Raw genomic sequence first — 16,211 nt, 5'->3', positions numbered from 1 at the left:
CATATCGTATGTTCATGGACAGTGTTATGAGTTTTTCTTGACCACATGACCTGTCCAGGAACACTCCTGGTCCTGTTCATAGAGGGTTGGTATGGTATTATAGTAACCCTCTGCCCCTGAACACTTTCCAGCCACAGCCCCAACAGATTGATTGTTTTTTTGTGGGGGATGATGGGTACCGTAATGATCTCTCTCCCTCTCTCTTCATTGCTCACTGCAGATTGAATTGCATTGCAAAAGGTGTTTTTCTGAATGAGAATGTCAAAATACTGGAATAGATATTCTGGCTCCCATTGTGCATGAGGTACTTGACGTAGAGACCCCAGTTAGCTGGGACCTACTCTTTGTTACTATTTCCGTCGGCCCTGCAAGCTGTGTTGGCTGGAACTGTGTGGAGTACCAGCACTAGCCTACATTGCTACCATCATGCCGCACAAATTTAAAGAAGGTTGGAGTAATGGAGAGGACAGTGTTTTGCTAACACAGGTGCGTGATCTTTTAAATCAACAAGATGTCCAAGCAATTATTACAGCAACAGGAAAATGGCTTCAAGTGATTTGTCCAAAACTGGTGGACTCAACTAACAAAAGAATGGGCGATCTGACCAGAGAGGTCCTAGACTTTAAGAACAGTTTGCAGTTCTTCCAGGGAGAGGTGGATGTCATGAAAGAGACTTGCAGCAAGATGACAACAAACTGTCCACGCGAGATGACAGAACTGTCTGTGAATCATTATTACAGGTGACTGGGAAAACAGACTATCGAGGGACAATCCAGGAGGAATAACATTGTTGTGGATGGCATACGAGAGTCTCCACTTGAGACCTGGATGGAGTCTGAGGACAAAGTGAGAAAAATGATCACCGAAAAGCTGCAGATGGATCATAGGAAGATTGAGGTGGATCGCGCCCACAGTTCTGAAAAACCGGTAACGAGCCCAGGTGACAGACCCAGGCCGATAGTGGTCAAGTTCCTAAGGTTCAAGGACAAGATGGCTGTTCTGGAGAGAGACAAGAACTTGAGAGGAACCAAAATCTTCCTCAACGAGGACTTCCCAGCTATAAAAGCTGCCAGGGGGTGTGGGGACATTGCTTACATCTGCTACGACAAGCTCATTGTCCACCCTCCCTCCCAAAAGCCTGGAATGACTGAGAGAGGCAAGCTTCCGAGTCAGTAGCTTCAGCCCAACATCACATACACACACATATATATATATACACCAACTGACATTCACAAGTGCCTGATTAACTGACTACTAGCTAACAATGTTTTTATTTTACTTATATTTTTTCTCCATATTATGTCTATCCCCGATAAGCTACCCAGGAAAGGGCTAAGAATAGCCCATATTAATATAGTTAGCCTTAGAAATAAGGATAATGAAATCAATAACTTGCTAACGATAACGTTCATATACTGTCAATCTCTGAAACTCACCTAGATAATTCATTTGATGATACATCAGTAGCAATACAAGGATATAACATCGACAGAAAGGACAGGAATGCCTATGGAGGAGGTGTTGCGGTATACAGTATATTCAGAGCCATATTCCTGTAAAGCTTAGATGGGATCTCATGTCAAAAGTTGTTGAAGTGTTGTGGTTACAAGTTCATCTGCCTCATCTAAAGCCTCTTATTTTGGGGTGCTGCAATAGGCCACCAAGTGAGTACAGTCAGGATTTGGATAATATGTGTGCAATGCTTGATAATGTGTGTGATGTTAACAGGGAGGACTATTTTCTGGATGACCTGAACATTGACTGGTTAGCAACTAGCTATCCTCTCAAGAGGAGCCTTCAAACTGTGACTTAAGCCTATAATATGACCCAGGTTACCGCTCACCCGACTAGTGCATACCAATAGTGTTGGATCTGCGACATCCACTTGTATTGATCATATCTTAGCACGGGACGTGACGTCATCATAGCTCCGATCCATCACGACTGGTCTGCCGACGTAATTCCGTCCGATGTGCCCTCAACCGGCCTTTGCTGGACGTCGGTGACACCCTTTTCCCGAAGCTAGCACCAGTTAGCCTCGAGCCAGGCGCATCTCCCGGCTAGCGTAGTAACGACTACCTAACGGCTTCTCTGTTTCATCTATTTCTGTTCACTGGACCCTATGATCACTTGGCTACATAGCTGATGCCTCCTGGCTACCCCAACCCCGGCCAACAGCTCCGCATTCCCCGCAGCTACTTGCCCAAGCCTCCCCAGCTTCTCCTTCACCCAAATCCAGATAGCTGATGTTCTCAAAGAGCTGCAAAACCTGGACACGTAGACAATCTGGACCCTCTTTTTCTAAAATTATCCACCGCCATTTTTGCAACCCCTATTACTAGTCTGTTCAACCTCTCTTTCGTATCGTCCGAGATTCCTAAAGATTGGAAAGCTGCCGTGGCCATCCTCCTCTTCAAAGGGGGTGACACTCTAGACCCAAACTGTTACAGACCTATATCCAACTGTTACAGACCTATATCCACTGACCACTTCGAATCCCACCGTACCTTCTCCGCTGTGCAATCCGGTTTCCGAGCTGGTCACGGGTGCACCTCAGCCACGCTCAACGTCCTAAATTATATCATAACCGCCATCGATAAAAGAGTACTGTGCAGCCGTCTTCATCGACCTGGCCAAGGCTTCGACTCTGTCCAATCACTGTATTCTTATCGACAGACTCAACAGCCTTGGATTCTCAAATGACTGCCTCGCCTGGTTCACCAACTACTTCTCAGATAGAGTTCAGTGTGTCAAATTGGAGGGCCTGTTGTCCGGAACTCTGGCAGTCTCTAACAAGGTTCAATTCTCGGGCCGACTCTTTTCTCTGTATATATCAACGATGTCGCTCTTGCTGCGGGATTCCTTGATCCACCTCTACACAGACGACACCATTCTGTAAACAGCTGGCCCTTCTTTGAACACTGTGTTAACAAACCTCCAAACGAGCTTCAATTCCATACAACACTCCTTCCGTGGCCGCCAACTGTTCTTAAATGCAAGTAAAACTAAATGCGTGCTCTTCAACCGATCGCTGCCGCACCCGCCCGCCCAACTAGCATCACTACTCTGGACGGTTCTGACTTAGAATATGTGGACAACTACAAATACCTAGGTGTCTGGCTAGACTGTAAACTCTCCTTCCAGACTCATATCAAGCATCTCCAATCCAAAATTAAATCTAGAGACGGCTTCCTATTTCGCAACAAAGCCTCTTTTACTCACGCTGCCAAACATACCCTCGTAAAACTGACTATCCTACCCATCCTCGACTTCGGCGATGTCATTTTCAATATAGCCTCCAACACGCTACTCAGCAAATTGCATGCAGTCTATCACAGTGCCATCCGTTTTGTCACCAAAGCCCTACATACCACCCACCACTGCGACCTGTATGCTCTCGTCGGCTGGCCCTCGCTTCATATTTGTCGCCAAACCCACTGGCTCCAGGTCATCTATAAGTCTTTGCTAGGTAAAGCTCCGCCTTATCTCAGCTCACTGGTCACCATAGCAACACCCACCCGTAGCACACGTTCCAGCAGGTATATCTCACTGGTCATCCCCAAAGCAATCACCTCGTTTGGTCGCCTTTCCTTCCAGTTCTCTGCTGCCAATGACTGGAATGAATTGCAAAAATCGCTGAGGTTGGAGACTTATATCGCTCTCACTAACTTTAAGCATCAGCTATCTGAGCAGCTTACCGATCGCTGCAGCTGTACAAAGCCCATCTGTAAATAGCCCATCCAACTACCTACCTCATCCCCATATTGTTTTTATTAACTTTTTTTGCTCTTTTGCACACCAGTATTTCTACTTGCACATCATCATCTCCACATCTATCACTCCAGTGTTAATTTGCTAAATTGTAATTACTTCACTACTATGGCCTATTTATTACCTTACCTCCTTACTCCATTTGCACACACTGTATATAGATTTTTCTATTGTGTTATTGACTGTACTTTTGTTTATCCCACGTGTAACTCTGTGTTGTTGTTTTTTGTCGCACTGCTTTGCTTTATCTTGGCCAGGTCGCATTTGTAAAAAAGAACTTGTTCTCATAAAAAAATTAAAAATATTTGTTGTTGAACGCTGTTGAACTCCGAAATCTGAACTAGAGACCTTGGTTTAAAAGCTGACAGTGTTTTTATATACTTTTATTTAATTTTGGATCCTGCAGCTCTTTTGGGCTTAGTTGCTGTGAGCGCTGCTGTCTGTTCCGAGATCCTGCCAGATTCCGCATAGTGGGAGAGACACGAAAGCCCAGCTAGCATAGCTTGGCGGTCTCAAATGGAGGTCGCTATTGAACATTTCCAACGCTGCAAGAGCTGTGTTTACTTTGCTTTGTTCCGGGACAATGTGGACTGCGCTGACTTTCAATGTAGCAACTGCTTGCTTGCGGAGGACTACAGAAGCGAAGTGGCTACTCTTAGCAAGCAAGTAGCAAACCTACACAAACTACCAGGGAGCCCACGCACGCCTCCTTTTCTTTTTCTTCCACCCCAGTAGCCGGATGCCGCTCTGGTGGAAGTTCTGCCGCCGTGTCGGCTCTCCACAGCCGACTGGCCGGTACTAGGCAGCATTCCTTCCCCGAAGGGGTCATCACCTTCCCTGGAGAACGGAGCTGTTCTCGACCCAACCAACCAGCCATGGAGGTACGTCACTCGCTGTGGAAGTCGAAGAAGGCATCCTCTGTCATCGGGGGTCTCCTTGGAGATGTTCAGCCCTGATCTGACACAGAGCAGAAACAGCTTTGCCGCCCTGGATCCAGAGGTTCCGGCGCTTTCTTCCTTGTGGGATTCCCATTCAAGATCGGATCTGGAGGTACCTGCGTCTTCGTCCTCGGTTCTGTCTCCCTCTCCGGTGGCTTCTACCTTGGGTTCAGATCCTCTGAGCTCCCACCCTCATCAGACCGTGAGGCTGCCTGAGAGACTGGCCCATTCAACATCACCAGCTGTCATCATAGGCAGCTTTATGGTGAGAAACATCTCAGTTCAAAAGGCAAAAACCCTGTGCTACCCAGGAGCACGACTACAGGACATCACAAGGCTGCTTCCGACTGTTCTACAACAGATGCCAGGAGCTGACACTGTCGTAGTACATGTGGGGTCAAACGACATCAGGAGGGCTAACTCAGAACATTTGAAAACGGATTTAAAAAAAATTAATTTTACTATTAAAAGACTCCAAAAAACGGCCAATCATTTCAGGTCCAGTTCCATCGTTGGGTTGCGGGTATGAAAGATTCAGCAGTCTGCTGGCATTACACATCTGGCTAAAATATTATTGTAGCTCTGCTGGAGTCACTTTTATAGATAACTTTGACACCTTCTGGAAACAGAAGATCCACAGGAATGACAGAGTCCATCCAAATCATCGTGGCTCCTGGACTCTGTCCAAGCATTTCAAGGCTGCGTTGAAACTGTGACTTTTCATGGATCCAAGACCATCTCAGTTAATCCCTACCATTGTGACAATGAGTCGTCATAATGCTGCATTATGATTATTATTTTATGTGCCCCTGTCACGATCGTCTTGCGGTGAGAGAGAGGACCAAGGCGCAGCGTGTGAAAAATACATCTTCTCTTTATTTAGAAGAAGAAAAAACAAAACAAAACAACAAATAGACGAACGTGAAGCTATAAACGACTAAGTGCAAAACATGCAACATAGACATAGACAATTTCCCACAATCACCTAAAGCCTATGGCTGCCTTAAATATGGCTCCCAATCAGAGACAACAATAACCAGCTGTCTCTGATTGAGAACCAAACCAGGCAACCATAGACTTTCCTAGACCTCTCTCCTGAACACAACCCCATACACTATACAAAACCCCCTAAACAATACACACACCCTAAACTAGACAAAACACACAAACTTCCCATGTCACACCCTGACCTAACTAAAATAATAAAGAAAAAAAAGAATACTAAGGCCAGGGCGTGACAGTACCCCCCCCCAAAGGTGCGGACTCCGACCGCACAACCTGACATTGAAGGGGAGGGTCCGGGGTGGGCCTTATTATGGCGTCGGCTCGGGTGCGGGACGTGGCCCCCACTCCACCATTGTCAATACCCGCTTTGGTGGCTCTGGTAGATCCTGGCTGGCGGACGACTCTGGCTGCTCATGGCTGGCGGGCGACTCTTGCTGCTCATGGCTGGCGGGCGACTCTGGCTGCTCATGGCTGGCGGGCGACTCTGGCTGCTCATGGCTGGCGGGCGACTCTGGCTGCTCATGGCTGGCGGGCGACTCTGGCTGCTCATGGCTGGCGGGCGACTCTGGCTGCTCATGGCTGACGGACGGCTCTGGCTGATCCTGTCTGGCGGACGGCTCGGGCTGATCCTGTCTGGCGGACGGCTCGGGCTGATCCTGTCTGGCGGACGGCTCGGGCTGATCCTGTCTGGCGGACGGCTCGGGCTGATCCTGTCTGGCGGACGGCTCTGGCTGATCCTGTCTGGCGGACGGCTCTGGCTGATCCTGTCTGGCGGACGGCTCTGGCTGATCCTGTCTGGCGGACGGCTCTGGCTGATCCTGTCTGGCGGACGGCTCTAGCGGCTCGGGACAGACGGGCAGCTCTGACGGCTCGGGACAGACGGGCAGCTCTGACGGCTCGGGACAGACGGGCAGCTCTGACGGCTCGGGACAGACGGGCAGCTCAGACGGTGCTTGGCAGACGGGCAGCTCTGACGGTGCTTGGCAGACGGGCAGCTCTGACGGTGCTTGGCAGACGGGCAGCTCTGACGGTGCTTGGCAGACGGGCAGCTCTGACGGTGCTTGGCAGACGGGCAGCTCTGGCCGGCTGAGGCGCACTGTATGCCTGGTGCGTGGTGCCGGAACTGGTGGTACCGGGCTGGGGACACGCATCTCAGGGCTAGTGCGGGGAGAAGGAACAGGGCATACTGGACCCTGGAGACGCACATTAGGCCTAGTGCGTGGTGCCGGCACTGGTGGTACCGGGCTGGGGACACGCATCTCAGAGCTAGTGCGGGGAGCAGCAACAGGACGCACAGGACTCTGGGGACACACAGGAGGCTTGGTGCGTGGTGTAGGCACTGGTGGTAATGGGCTGGAGACACGCACCATAGGGCTAGTGCGTGGAGGAGGAACAGGGCTCTGGAGACGCACAGGAAGCTTGGTGCGTGGTGCCGGAACTGGTGGTACCGGGCTGGAGACACGTACCACAGGGCTAGTGCGTGGAGGAGGAACAGGGCTCTGGAGACGCACAGGAAGCCTGGTGCGTGGTGTAGGCACTGGTGGTACTGGGCTGGGGCGGGGAGGTGGCGCCGGAAATACCGGACCGTGCAGGCGTACTGGCTCCCTTGAGCACTGAGCCTGCCCAACAGGCGAACCGGGGACACCATGCGTAAGGCTGGTGCCATGTATGCCGGCCCGAGGAGACGCACTGGAGACCAGACGCGTTGAGCCGGCTTCATGGCACCTGGCTCAATGCCCAATCTAGCCCTGCCAGTGCGGGGAGGTGGAATAACCCGCACCGGGCTATGAACACGTACAGGAGACACCATGCGCTCTACTGCGTAACACGGTGTCTGCCCGTACTCTCGCTCTCCACGGTAAGTACAGGGAGTAGGCGCAGGTCTCCTACCTGACTTCGCCACACTCCCTTTTAGCCTCCCCCCAAGAAATTTTTGGGGCTGACTCACAGGCTTCCTACCGCGTCGTCGTGCTGCCTCCATTCGCCGGTATCTCTCCTCGCACTGCGCCAGAGAATCCCAGGCGGGCTCCGGCATTCTCCCTGGGTTTATCGCCCACCTGTCGATCTCCTCCCACGTAGTGTAGTCTTGTCTTTGCTCCTGTTTCCTTGCTGCCTCCTCATACCGCCGCCTCTCGGCTTTAGCTGCCTCCAGCTCTTCACGAGGGCGGCGATATTCTCCAGGCTGAGCCCAAGGTCCCTTACCATCCAGTATCTCCTCCCATGTCCAGAAATCCTTAGTAGGTTGCTCCTGTTGCTGCTTAACACGCTGCTTGATCCGGGTTTGGTGGGAAATTCTGTCACGATCGTCTTGCGGTGAGAGAGGACCAAGGCGCAGCGTGTGAAAAATACATCTTCTCTTTATTTAGAAGAAGAAAAAACAAAACAAAACAACAAATAGACGAACGTGAAGCTATAAACGACTAAGTGCAAAACATGCAACATAGACATAGACAATTTCCCACAATCACCTAAAGCCTATGGCTGCCTTAAATATGGCTCCCAATCAGAGACAACAATAACCAGCTGTCTCTGATTGAGAACCAAACCAGGCAACCATAGACTTTCCTAGACCTCTCTCCTGAACACAACCCCATACACTATACAAAACCCCCTAAACAATACACACACCCTAAACTAGACAAAACACACAAACTTCCCATGTCACACCCTGACCTAACTAAAATAATAAAGAAAACAAAGAATACTAAGGCCAGGGCGTGACAGCCCCTAATTGCACCGAATACCTCTGTTTATCCTACAGCTATTGTATGCATTAAACATGAGCCTATGAACCAGAGTTACAATGTTAGCACTTAGGCAGTGTGCCCTAGTAGGAAGACCACTTTGTGCAGCTCACCCTGCACTATCAGCTCCAATATAAATAATATGAGCAAGTCTACTTCTGATAAGCTTCCCAGTAAAGCATTAAAAACAATCAAGCAACCCAGAAAGGTGCTCAAAAATAGCTCATATTAACATATGCAGCCTGAGAAGGTCCATGAAGTCAATAACTTGCTTGTAACAGATACAATTAATGTTCTATCTCTGAAACTCACTTAGATAATACCTTTGATGATACAGTGTACAGCATACATGGTTATAACCTCTACCGAAAAGACAAAAATGGCAACGGGGGCGGTGTTGCAGTCTATATTCAAAAACACATTCCTGTAAAGCTTAGAGGCGATCTAATGTTAAATGCTGTTGAAGTAATATGGCTACAGGTTCACCTGCCTCACATAAAGCCCATTCTTGTTGGAAGCTGCTATAGACCACCAAGTGCTAACAGTCAGTATCTGGATAATATGTGTAAAATGCTTGATAATGTTCAGGTTGTCAGTCAACCTACCAGGGTAGTTACAAACAGCACGGGAATTAAATCATGCTGCATAAATTTGCTTTAAAGCAGTATCCAAATCTATAGGATGTAGTGATCACAATATAATAGCCATATCTAGGAAAACCAAAGTTCCAAAGGCTGGGCCTAATATAGTGTATAAGAGGTCATACAATAAGTTTTGTAGTGATTCATGTGTTGATGATGTAAATCATTTTTGCTGGTCTGTGGTGTGTAATGAGGAGCAACCAGATGCTGCACTTGACACATTTGTGAAATTGCTTATTCCAGTTACTAATAAGCACGCACCCATTAAGAAAATTACTGTAAAAACTGTTAAATCCCCTTGGATTGATGAGGAATTTAAAAATTGTATGGTTGAGAGGGATGGGGCAAAAGGTATGACAAATAAGTCTGGCTGAATTGGCAAATGGACTGCAAATTAAGAAATCATATGACTGAACTAAATAAATAGAAAAATAAACTATACTATGAAACAAAAATAAATTATATAAAAATTATAGTAAAAAGCTTTGGGGCACTTAAATGAAATGTTGTAGATAAAAAGCCACCTCAGCTCTATCATTCATTGAATCAGATGGCTCATTCATCACAAAGCCCACTGATATTGCCAACTACTTTAATGCCTTTTTCATTGGCAAGATATGCAAACTTAGGGATGACATGCCAGCAACAAAGCTGATACTACACATCCAAGTATATTGGACAAAACTTTGAAAGACAAGAGTTGTACTTTTGAATTCCATAAAGTCTGTGTGGAATAGGTGAAAAAAGTGTTGTTGTCTATCAACAATGACAAGCCACTGGGGTCTGACAATCTGGAGGGAAAATTACTGAGGATAATAGCAGACGATATTGCCTCTCCTATTTGCCACATCTTCAATTTAAGCCGACTAGAAAGTGTGTGCCCTCAGGCCTGGAGGGAAGCTGAAGTCATTCCGCTATTCAAGAACAGTAAAGACCCTGGCTCAAATAGCCGACCAATCAGCTTGTTACCAACCTTAGTAAACTTCTGGAAAAAATGGTGTTTGACCAGATACAATGCTATTTCACGGTAAACAAATTGACAACAGACTTTCAGCACGCTTATAGGGAAGGACACTCAACAAGCACAGCACTTACACAAATGACTGATGATTGGCTGAGAGAAATTGATGATAAAATTATTGTGGGGGCTGTCTTGTTAGACTTCAGTGCAGCTTTTGACATTATTGATCATAGTCTGCTGCTGGAAAAACGTATGTGTTTTGGCTTTACACCCCCTGTTATAATGTAGATAAAGAGTTACACAGAGGGTGTTCTTTAATGGAAGCCTCTCAAACATATTCCAGGTAGAATCAGGAATTCCCCAGGGTAGCTGTTTAGGCCCCTTGCTTTTTTCAATCTTTACTAAGACATGCCACTGACTTTGAGTAAAGCCAGAGTGTCTAATTATGCGGATGACTCAACACTATAAACGTCAGCTACTACAACGACTGAAATGACTGCAACACTTAAGAAAGAGTTGCAGTTAATTTCAGAGTGGGTGGCAAGAAATAAGTTAGTCCTACATATTTCTAAAACTTAAAGCATTGTATTTGGGACAAATCATTCACTTAACCCTAAACCCTAAACCTCAATTAAATCTTGTAATGAATAATGTGGAAATTTAGCAAGTTGACGTGACTAAACTGCTTGGAGTAACCCTGGATTGTAAACTGTCATGGTCAAAACATATTGATACAACAGTAGCTAAGATTGGGAGAAGTATGTCCATAATAAAGCGCTGCTCTGCCTTCTTAACAACACTATCAACAAGGCAGGCCCTACAGGCCCTAGTTTTGTTGCACCTTGACTACTGTTCAATCGTGTGGTCAGGTGCCACAAAAAATGAAAATTGCAATTGTCTCAGAACAGGGCAACACGGCTGGCCCTTGGATGTACACATGTACACAGAGAGCTAACAATAATATGCATGTCAATCTCTCCTGGCTAAAAGTGAAGGAGAGATTGACTTCATCACTACTTGTATTTATAAGAGGTATTGACATGTTGAATGCACCGAACTGTCTATCTAAACTACTGGCACACAGCTTGGACACCCATACATACCCCACATGACATGCCACAACAGGTCTCTTCACAGTCCCCAAGTCCAGAACAGACTATGGGAGGTGCACAGTACTACATAGACCCATGACTACATGGAACTCTATCACACATCAAGTAACTAATGCTTGCAGTAAAATTAGATAAAAAAAACTGATAAAAAAAACACCTTATGGAACAGAGGGGACTATGAAGCAACACAAACATAGGCACAGACACATGCATACACACACAACAACATACGCACTATACACACACATACACATGGATAGTGTGTTGTGAATGTATTGTCATGTTTTTAAAATTGTATAAACTGCCTTAATTTTGCTGGACCCCAGGAAGAGTAGCTGCTAATGGTGATCCATAATAAATACAAATACAACTCTTCACTATTGCTGCAGAACTTTGCTATAGAGCAATATCAGTTCCCATTGGCTGTAGTGACCATAACATTGAGGCAATAACAAGGAAAGCCAAAGTGCCAAAGGTTGGGCCTAAAGTAATTTATAAGAGATCATACAACATGTTTTCTCAGGACTCTTTTGTTGAAAATGTAAAAAATGTATGTTGGTCTGTGTGTGAGGAAGTGAATCCAGATGCAGCACTGGAGGTATTTGTAAAATTATTCATTTCAATTGTTGACAAGCATCCACCTGTTAAGAAATGAACTGTGAGAACTGTTAGAGCCCTCTGGATTGATGATGTATTGAACAATTGTATGGTTCCGAGAAATGATACAAAAGAAGAGCCCTCTGGATTGATGATGTATTGAACAATTGTATGGTTCAGAGAAATGATACAAAAGAAGAGCCCTCTGGATTGATGATGAATTGAACAGAAGTGAAATTACAACATTGAACAGTGAACCAACATATTTTTGTAAATGTTTTGTTATTTAACTCGGCAAGCCAGTTAAGAATAAATTCTATTTTCATAAATTCTATTTTCATTTACAATGACGGCCTACCCTGGCCAAAACCTAACCCGGACGACGCTGTGCCAATTGTACGGCACCCTATGGGACTCCCAATCACGGCCACGGTCTGTAGTGATGCCTCTAGCATTGAGATGCAGTGCCTTAGACCGCTGCACCACTCGAGAGGCAAAAAGTTATAATAATGAAAGAAAGGGATTGCTGTTTTGAATTTGGACCAGTTAGTGTGGGAGAAGTGGAAAAACTATTGTTATCCATCAATAATGATAAGCCACAAGGTATAGACGACTTTGATGGGAAACTATTGAGAATGGAACTGTAGCAGACTGTATTGCCACCTCTATTTGCTATATCTTTAACCAAAGCCTAAAGGAGTGCGTATATCCACAGGTTTGGAAGGAAGCTAAAGTAATTCCACTACCTAAAAATAGTAAAGCCCCCTTTGCTGGCTCTAACAGCTGCCCAATCAGTTTGCTGCCTGCTCTTAGTAAGTTGATGGAGAGAAATGTGTTTGACCAAATACAATGCTATTTTTCAGAGAAGGAGTTAACTACTGACTTTCAGCATGCTTATAGAGAAGGGCACTCCACTTGTACTGCACTGACTCAGATGACTGATGATTGGTTACAATAAATGGATAATAAGAGGATAATTGGAGTTGTATTATTAGATTTCAGTACAGCCTTTGATGTTATTGATCATAAGTTGTTATTGAAAAAACGTGCATGCTATAGCTTTACATCACCTGCCATCACATGGTTGGAGAGTTATTTATCCAATAGAACCCAGAGAGTGTTGTTGTTGTCAAGTTGTCTCGTTTATGTGCTCTGGATATTTGTTCTCCTTGATGGAAGATTGTTTGTTGAGTAAAGTTACGATTATTACTCATCTCTGTGTCCTGCGCCTGACTCCGCCTTACCCACATCATTTAGACTTTTGACATTGGGGAAGGCCCTTTCCTGTTTCAGCATGACAATGCCCCCGTGCACAAAGCGAGGTCCATACAGAAATGGTTTGTCAAGATCAGTTGTGTATTTTACATTTGTGTGACTGTCCTTGTCTATCAGTGTGTCAGTGTTTTGTTACTTGTCATGCTCTGTGTTTTTTGTGGACCCCAGGAATAATAGCTTCTGCCTCTGCAAAGCTAGTGGGGATCCAAATAAACAAATAAACCCCGTTCTTCCCCTTGTGCTTTCTTGTGTCTGCTTTATGTTATCACTTGAGGCAGTATTTTATTAAAATGAAGCTACATTAGCTACATAGTTCTCCCCATGCATCCCACTGATATTTCTTAGATACGCTTGGATTACATTATTATAGTTCTCGCCCTCCAAGCCACATAAGGGGATGGATTCATTGGAATCATGACAATTACTATTGTTTGCCTAGAGAAGAGGTCTTTGTCAAGATAACAGTGTGGTATTAATTGCTCTGTGTGTGGGAGGAAAAGGCTGCTCCCAGAACACTGTTGAGCATTTTCATGCTGTTATTATCAAGCCTGTTATTGAATCTAACCACTGAGCTCTGGGTCCTATCTTCTGTCTCGTCTTCTTTCCATATCAAAGAGGGTTGTTTTCAACAGTGTTTCTTACTATAATAGTCTTTATCAGAACATTTCCTAGAACATGATGTGCCACTGTGCAGTACACCTGTAGCTTGTCATACCTTCAATACTAATGTCTCTGTTTTTTTTCTTTGCTTGTCCTCCTAAACGGATGAAAGTTTCTGATGGTACGTACTGTATGTGTCGTACTACACAGTCTTTGTGTTTCCACCAACATGTTGCTGCCTCCTCTCACTCGCTGCCACCATTGCTTTTTCCCTGTTCCATCGACTCCATCTCTGCCAATGTTCCTGTTCCTCCCACCACCTCCCTTCCGGCTGTCTCTCACACTGTTCGGCTTTGTTGTCCTCCATCATGCTTGTTATAACGGGCGTCATTGACAGGGCCGGAATGGAGAAATAGCTGGGAGTGCCCTGAATGTCCTCAGCACTGTCCCTGACTCCGTCACAGCATGCTTTGCAACTAGCAGCATCACAGATCAGAGAGGACGCTATACTCTCAGCAGCATGTCTGGGAAGATTTTTCGAGAAGATTTTTCAGTATAGATTCAAATTTCGTTCTCTTATATATTAAGGTTTCACTATTAAGCATTTTCCAGCTTGCTGCATGGCTTTACTCAGTTTGCTGAGGCTATTCAGGGCTCACCTGCACCGTTGCACTCAATGCGTTCAGGTGGTGTGTTCACCAGTCTACTTAACGACCTGTAACCTCACTGTGTCCTGTCTGTCCTCCAGGCTATAGGGATCAGGGGGTTCCCCAGCAGGTTTGAGCCCAGCTCAACGTTAAGCCTGGATGTATGGTTGTCTCCTAGCATCCCTCCGGCCAACTGGGGCAGAGAAAGAGCTGCGAGGAGGCCTCACCGCTGGGCGGGGAGCCAAGGCAGGATGATATTCACAGGCTTAACCCTACTCTACCTACTGTACCGTATCGCCTACTGCTCCAACTGCTGCTGCTCCACTTCACAGCTCATTGGTAGAATGAGGAGCACGTCAATATCGATGGAGAGACGTTTTCTACACACCTCGAAGCGTCCTGTGAAAATAGAGAAGAATATAACACAATAGAATATAAATATGTGCCAACTGTATGTACAGTACTGTACCGTGTGCTAAGGACTATCTATCCTGTCTGGGGCAAGATTCAGTGTTCAGTGGCTTTTATCAAAAAGTTAAATGTGCAGTTTATTCCTTTTGTGTATATTATCAGCTGTTTAACCATTCACTTGATTAGTAGACTTCAATAGTCTGAAGATGGTATCAGTGTCTGTTAAGCCCTCCAGGATTGTATAGTGTGTGATGTTATTAAGACTTATGGCAAGTGGAGATTATCTTGTTTTATATACAGTAATATTCTGCATGGATACCTTGTGTATCATTCTTCAGATATGTCTATCATATTTAAACTACTCACATCACACACAGACATTAATAGCCTTTTGTGACTTTGTATTACTATTTATTGGTTGTTGTTTTTGTGAAACATCAATGTTTTGTTCAGTAAATCATTCTGGGCCAGTTGCCATAGATACTGTCCATTTTAAGCAAGTGTCTTTGTGTGCACGTGGAGCTGAAGTGAATGTAATTGGTACAAGTTATAGCAGGAGGAGACACGACTACAGTGACCAGTGGTGCTGTATGAACCATTTAAATAGTGGTATTTTAAAGCTAGAAATAATAGAAAAATAGACATATACCGTAGATTATAGCATAAACTTTGATTGTGTTTAAAGATTGGATTGTGAAGAGCATGACATCCTCATTGGAGACTGCCATTACTTTCACAAAGAGAGATATTCAATGCATTTGTGAAATGTAAAGACCACTTAACTGTTATCCAATTTGCCCCAAAAAGCTGTAAAATCACGTTGGTGTACAGAACAGCAAAAATAAGTGTCACCCTCAATAAACAAAGTATGTAATGAACAACTCTGTGTTTGTACTGAATGTGTTCAAGGTTTAAAAGGCTCTCTCTTGTCCTGATCGGTCAGCTGTTGCTAGGCCATTCCCATTGAACCGGCAATTTTTTCCTCATATGCAGATCTATTGTTGAGATGTTTCTGGTACTTCTCCACTTGCAATGGCAACATCACTTGAACAAAAGGTGCCATTGAGGGACACAGAGGCTTTGAGAGAGGGGAGGATAGCGATGGCCAGGGAGGGGTCAGCGATTGTGCTGAGCGTGAGAGATGATAGAGAGACAAAGCTGACTGTGTGCTCTAGTCGTCAGGACAGGGCTCAAAGGTATTAGGAAACCGTATGACTTGTCATGGGTGGGCAGACGTTGCCTCACAGTTGTCCTAAGATCTATTGTCTAAGGTATAATAAGGAATTTACATAAAGAAAAATGTATTTTGTGTCTCGGATGTTATTATTCAACATGCAACCAGACTGTAAAACACTTTTCAGTATGATATGGATGAAGCATGCAGGATAATGGTTGTCCTTGGATGTCCTCTCTATCTCTGTTCCATAACAGCAGACAGACATCATCTCTTTTGAGTCTACAGTAAAAAGGCTATTGTTACAGTAGTTGTCCTTTAAATGTGTCTTGGTA

The 16,211-nt window shown here is 45.3% G+C and overlaps 1 protein-coding gene across 2 annotated transcripts in view; it reads left to right on the top strand.

Annotated features, from left to right (window-relative positions):
* The window catches only part of LOC139582903 (protein stum homolog), a 39,835-nt gene extending 24,252 nt beyond the window's left edge, over nt 1-15,583 (top strand). The window contains exons 3-4 of one of the 2 annotated variants that reach the window (XM_071413343.1): nt 13,817-13,825; nt 14,393-15,583. In XM_071413343.1, the coding sequence (XP_071269444.1) occupies nt 13,817-13,825; nt 14,393-14,427 (44 nt within the window). In that variant the 3' untranslated portion in view covers nt 14,428-15,583. The remainder of the gene's footprint in view (nt 1-13,816; nt 13,826-14,392) is intronic. The other variant, XM_071413344.1, reaches the window with a different exon arrangement.
* The last annotated feature ends 628 nt before the right edge of the window (nt 15,584-16,211 follow it).

The sequence above is a fragment of the Salvelinus alpinus genome, chromosome 8 (assembly GCF_045679555.1).
Source record: "Salvelinus alpinus chromosome 8, SLU_Salpinus.1, whole genome shotgun sequence".
Lineage (NCBI taxonomy): Eukaryota > Metazoa > Chordata > Actinopteri > Salmoniformes > Salmonidae > Salvelinus > Salvelinus alpinus.
Note: the sequence above shows the minus strand (reverse complement) of the source record. Positions and strands in the feature narration are given on the sequence as shown.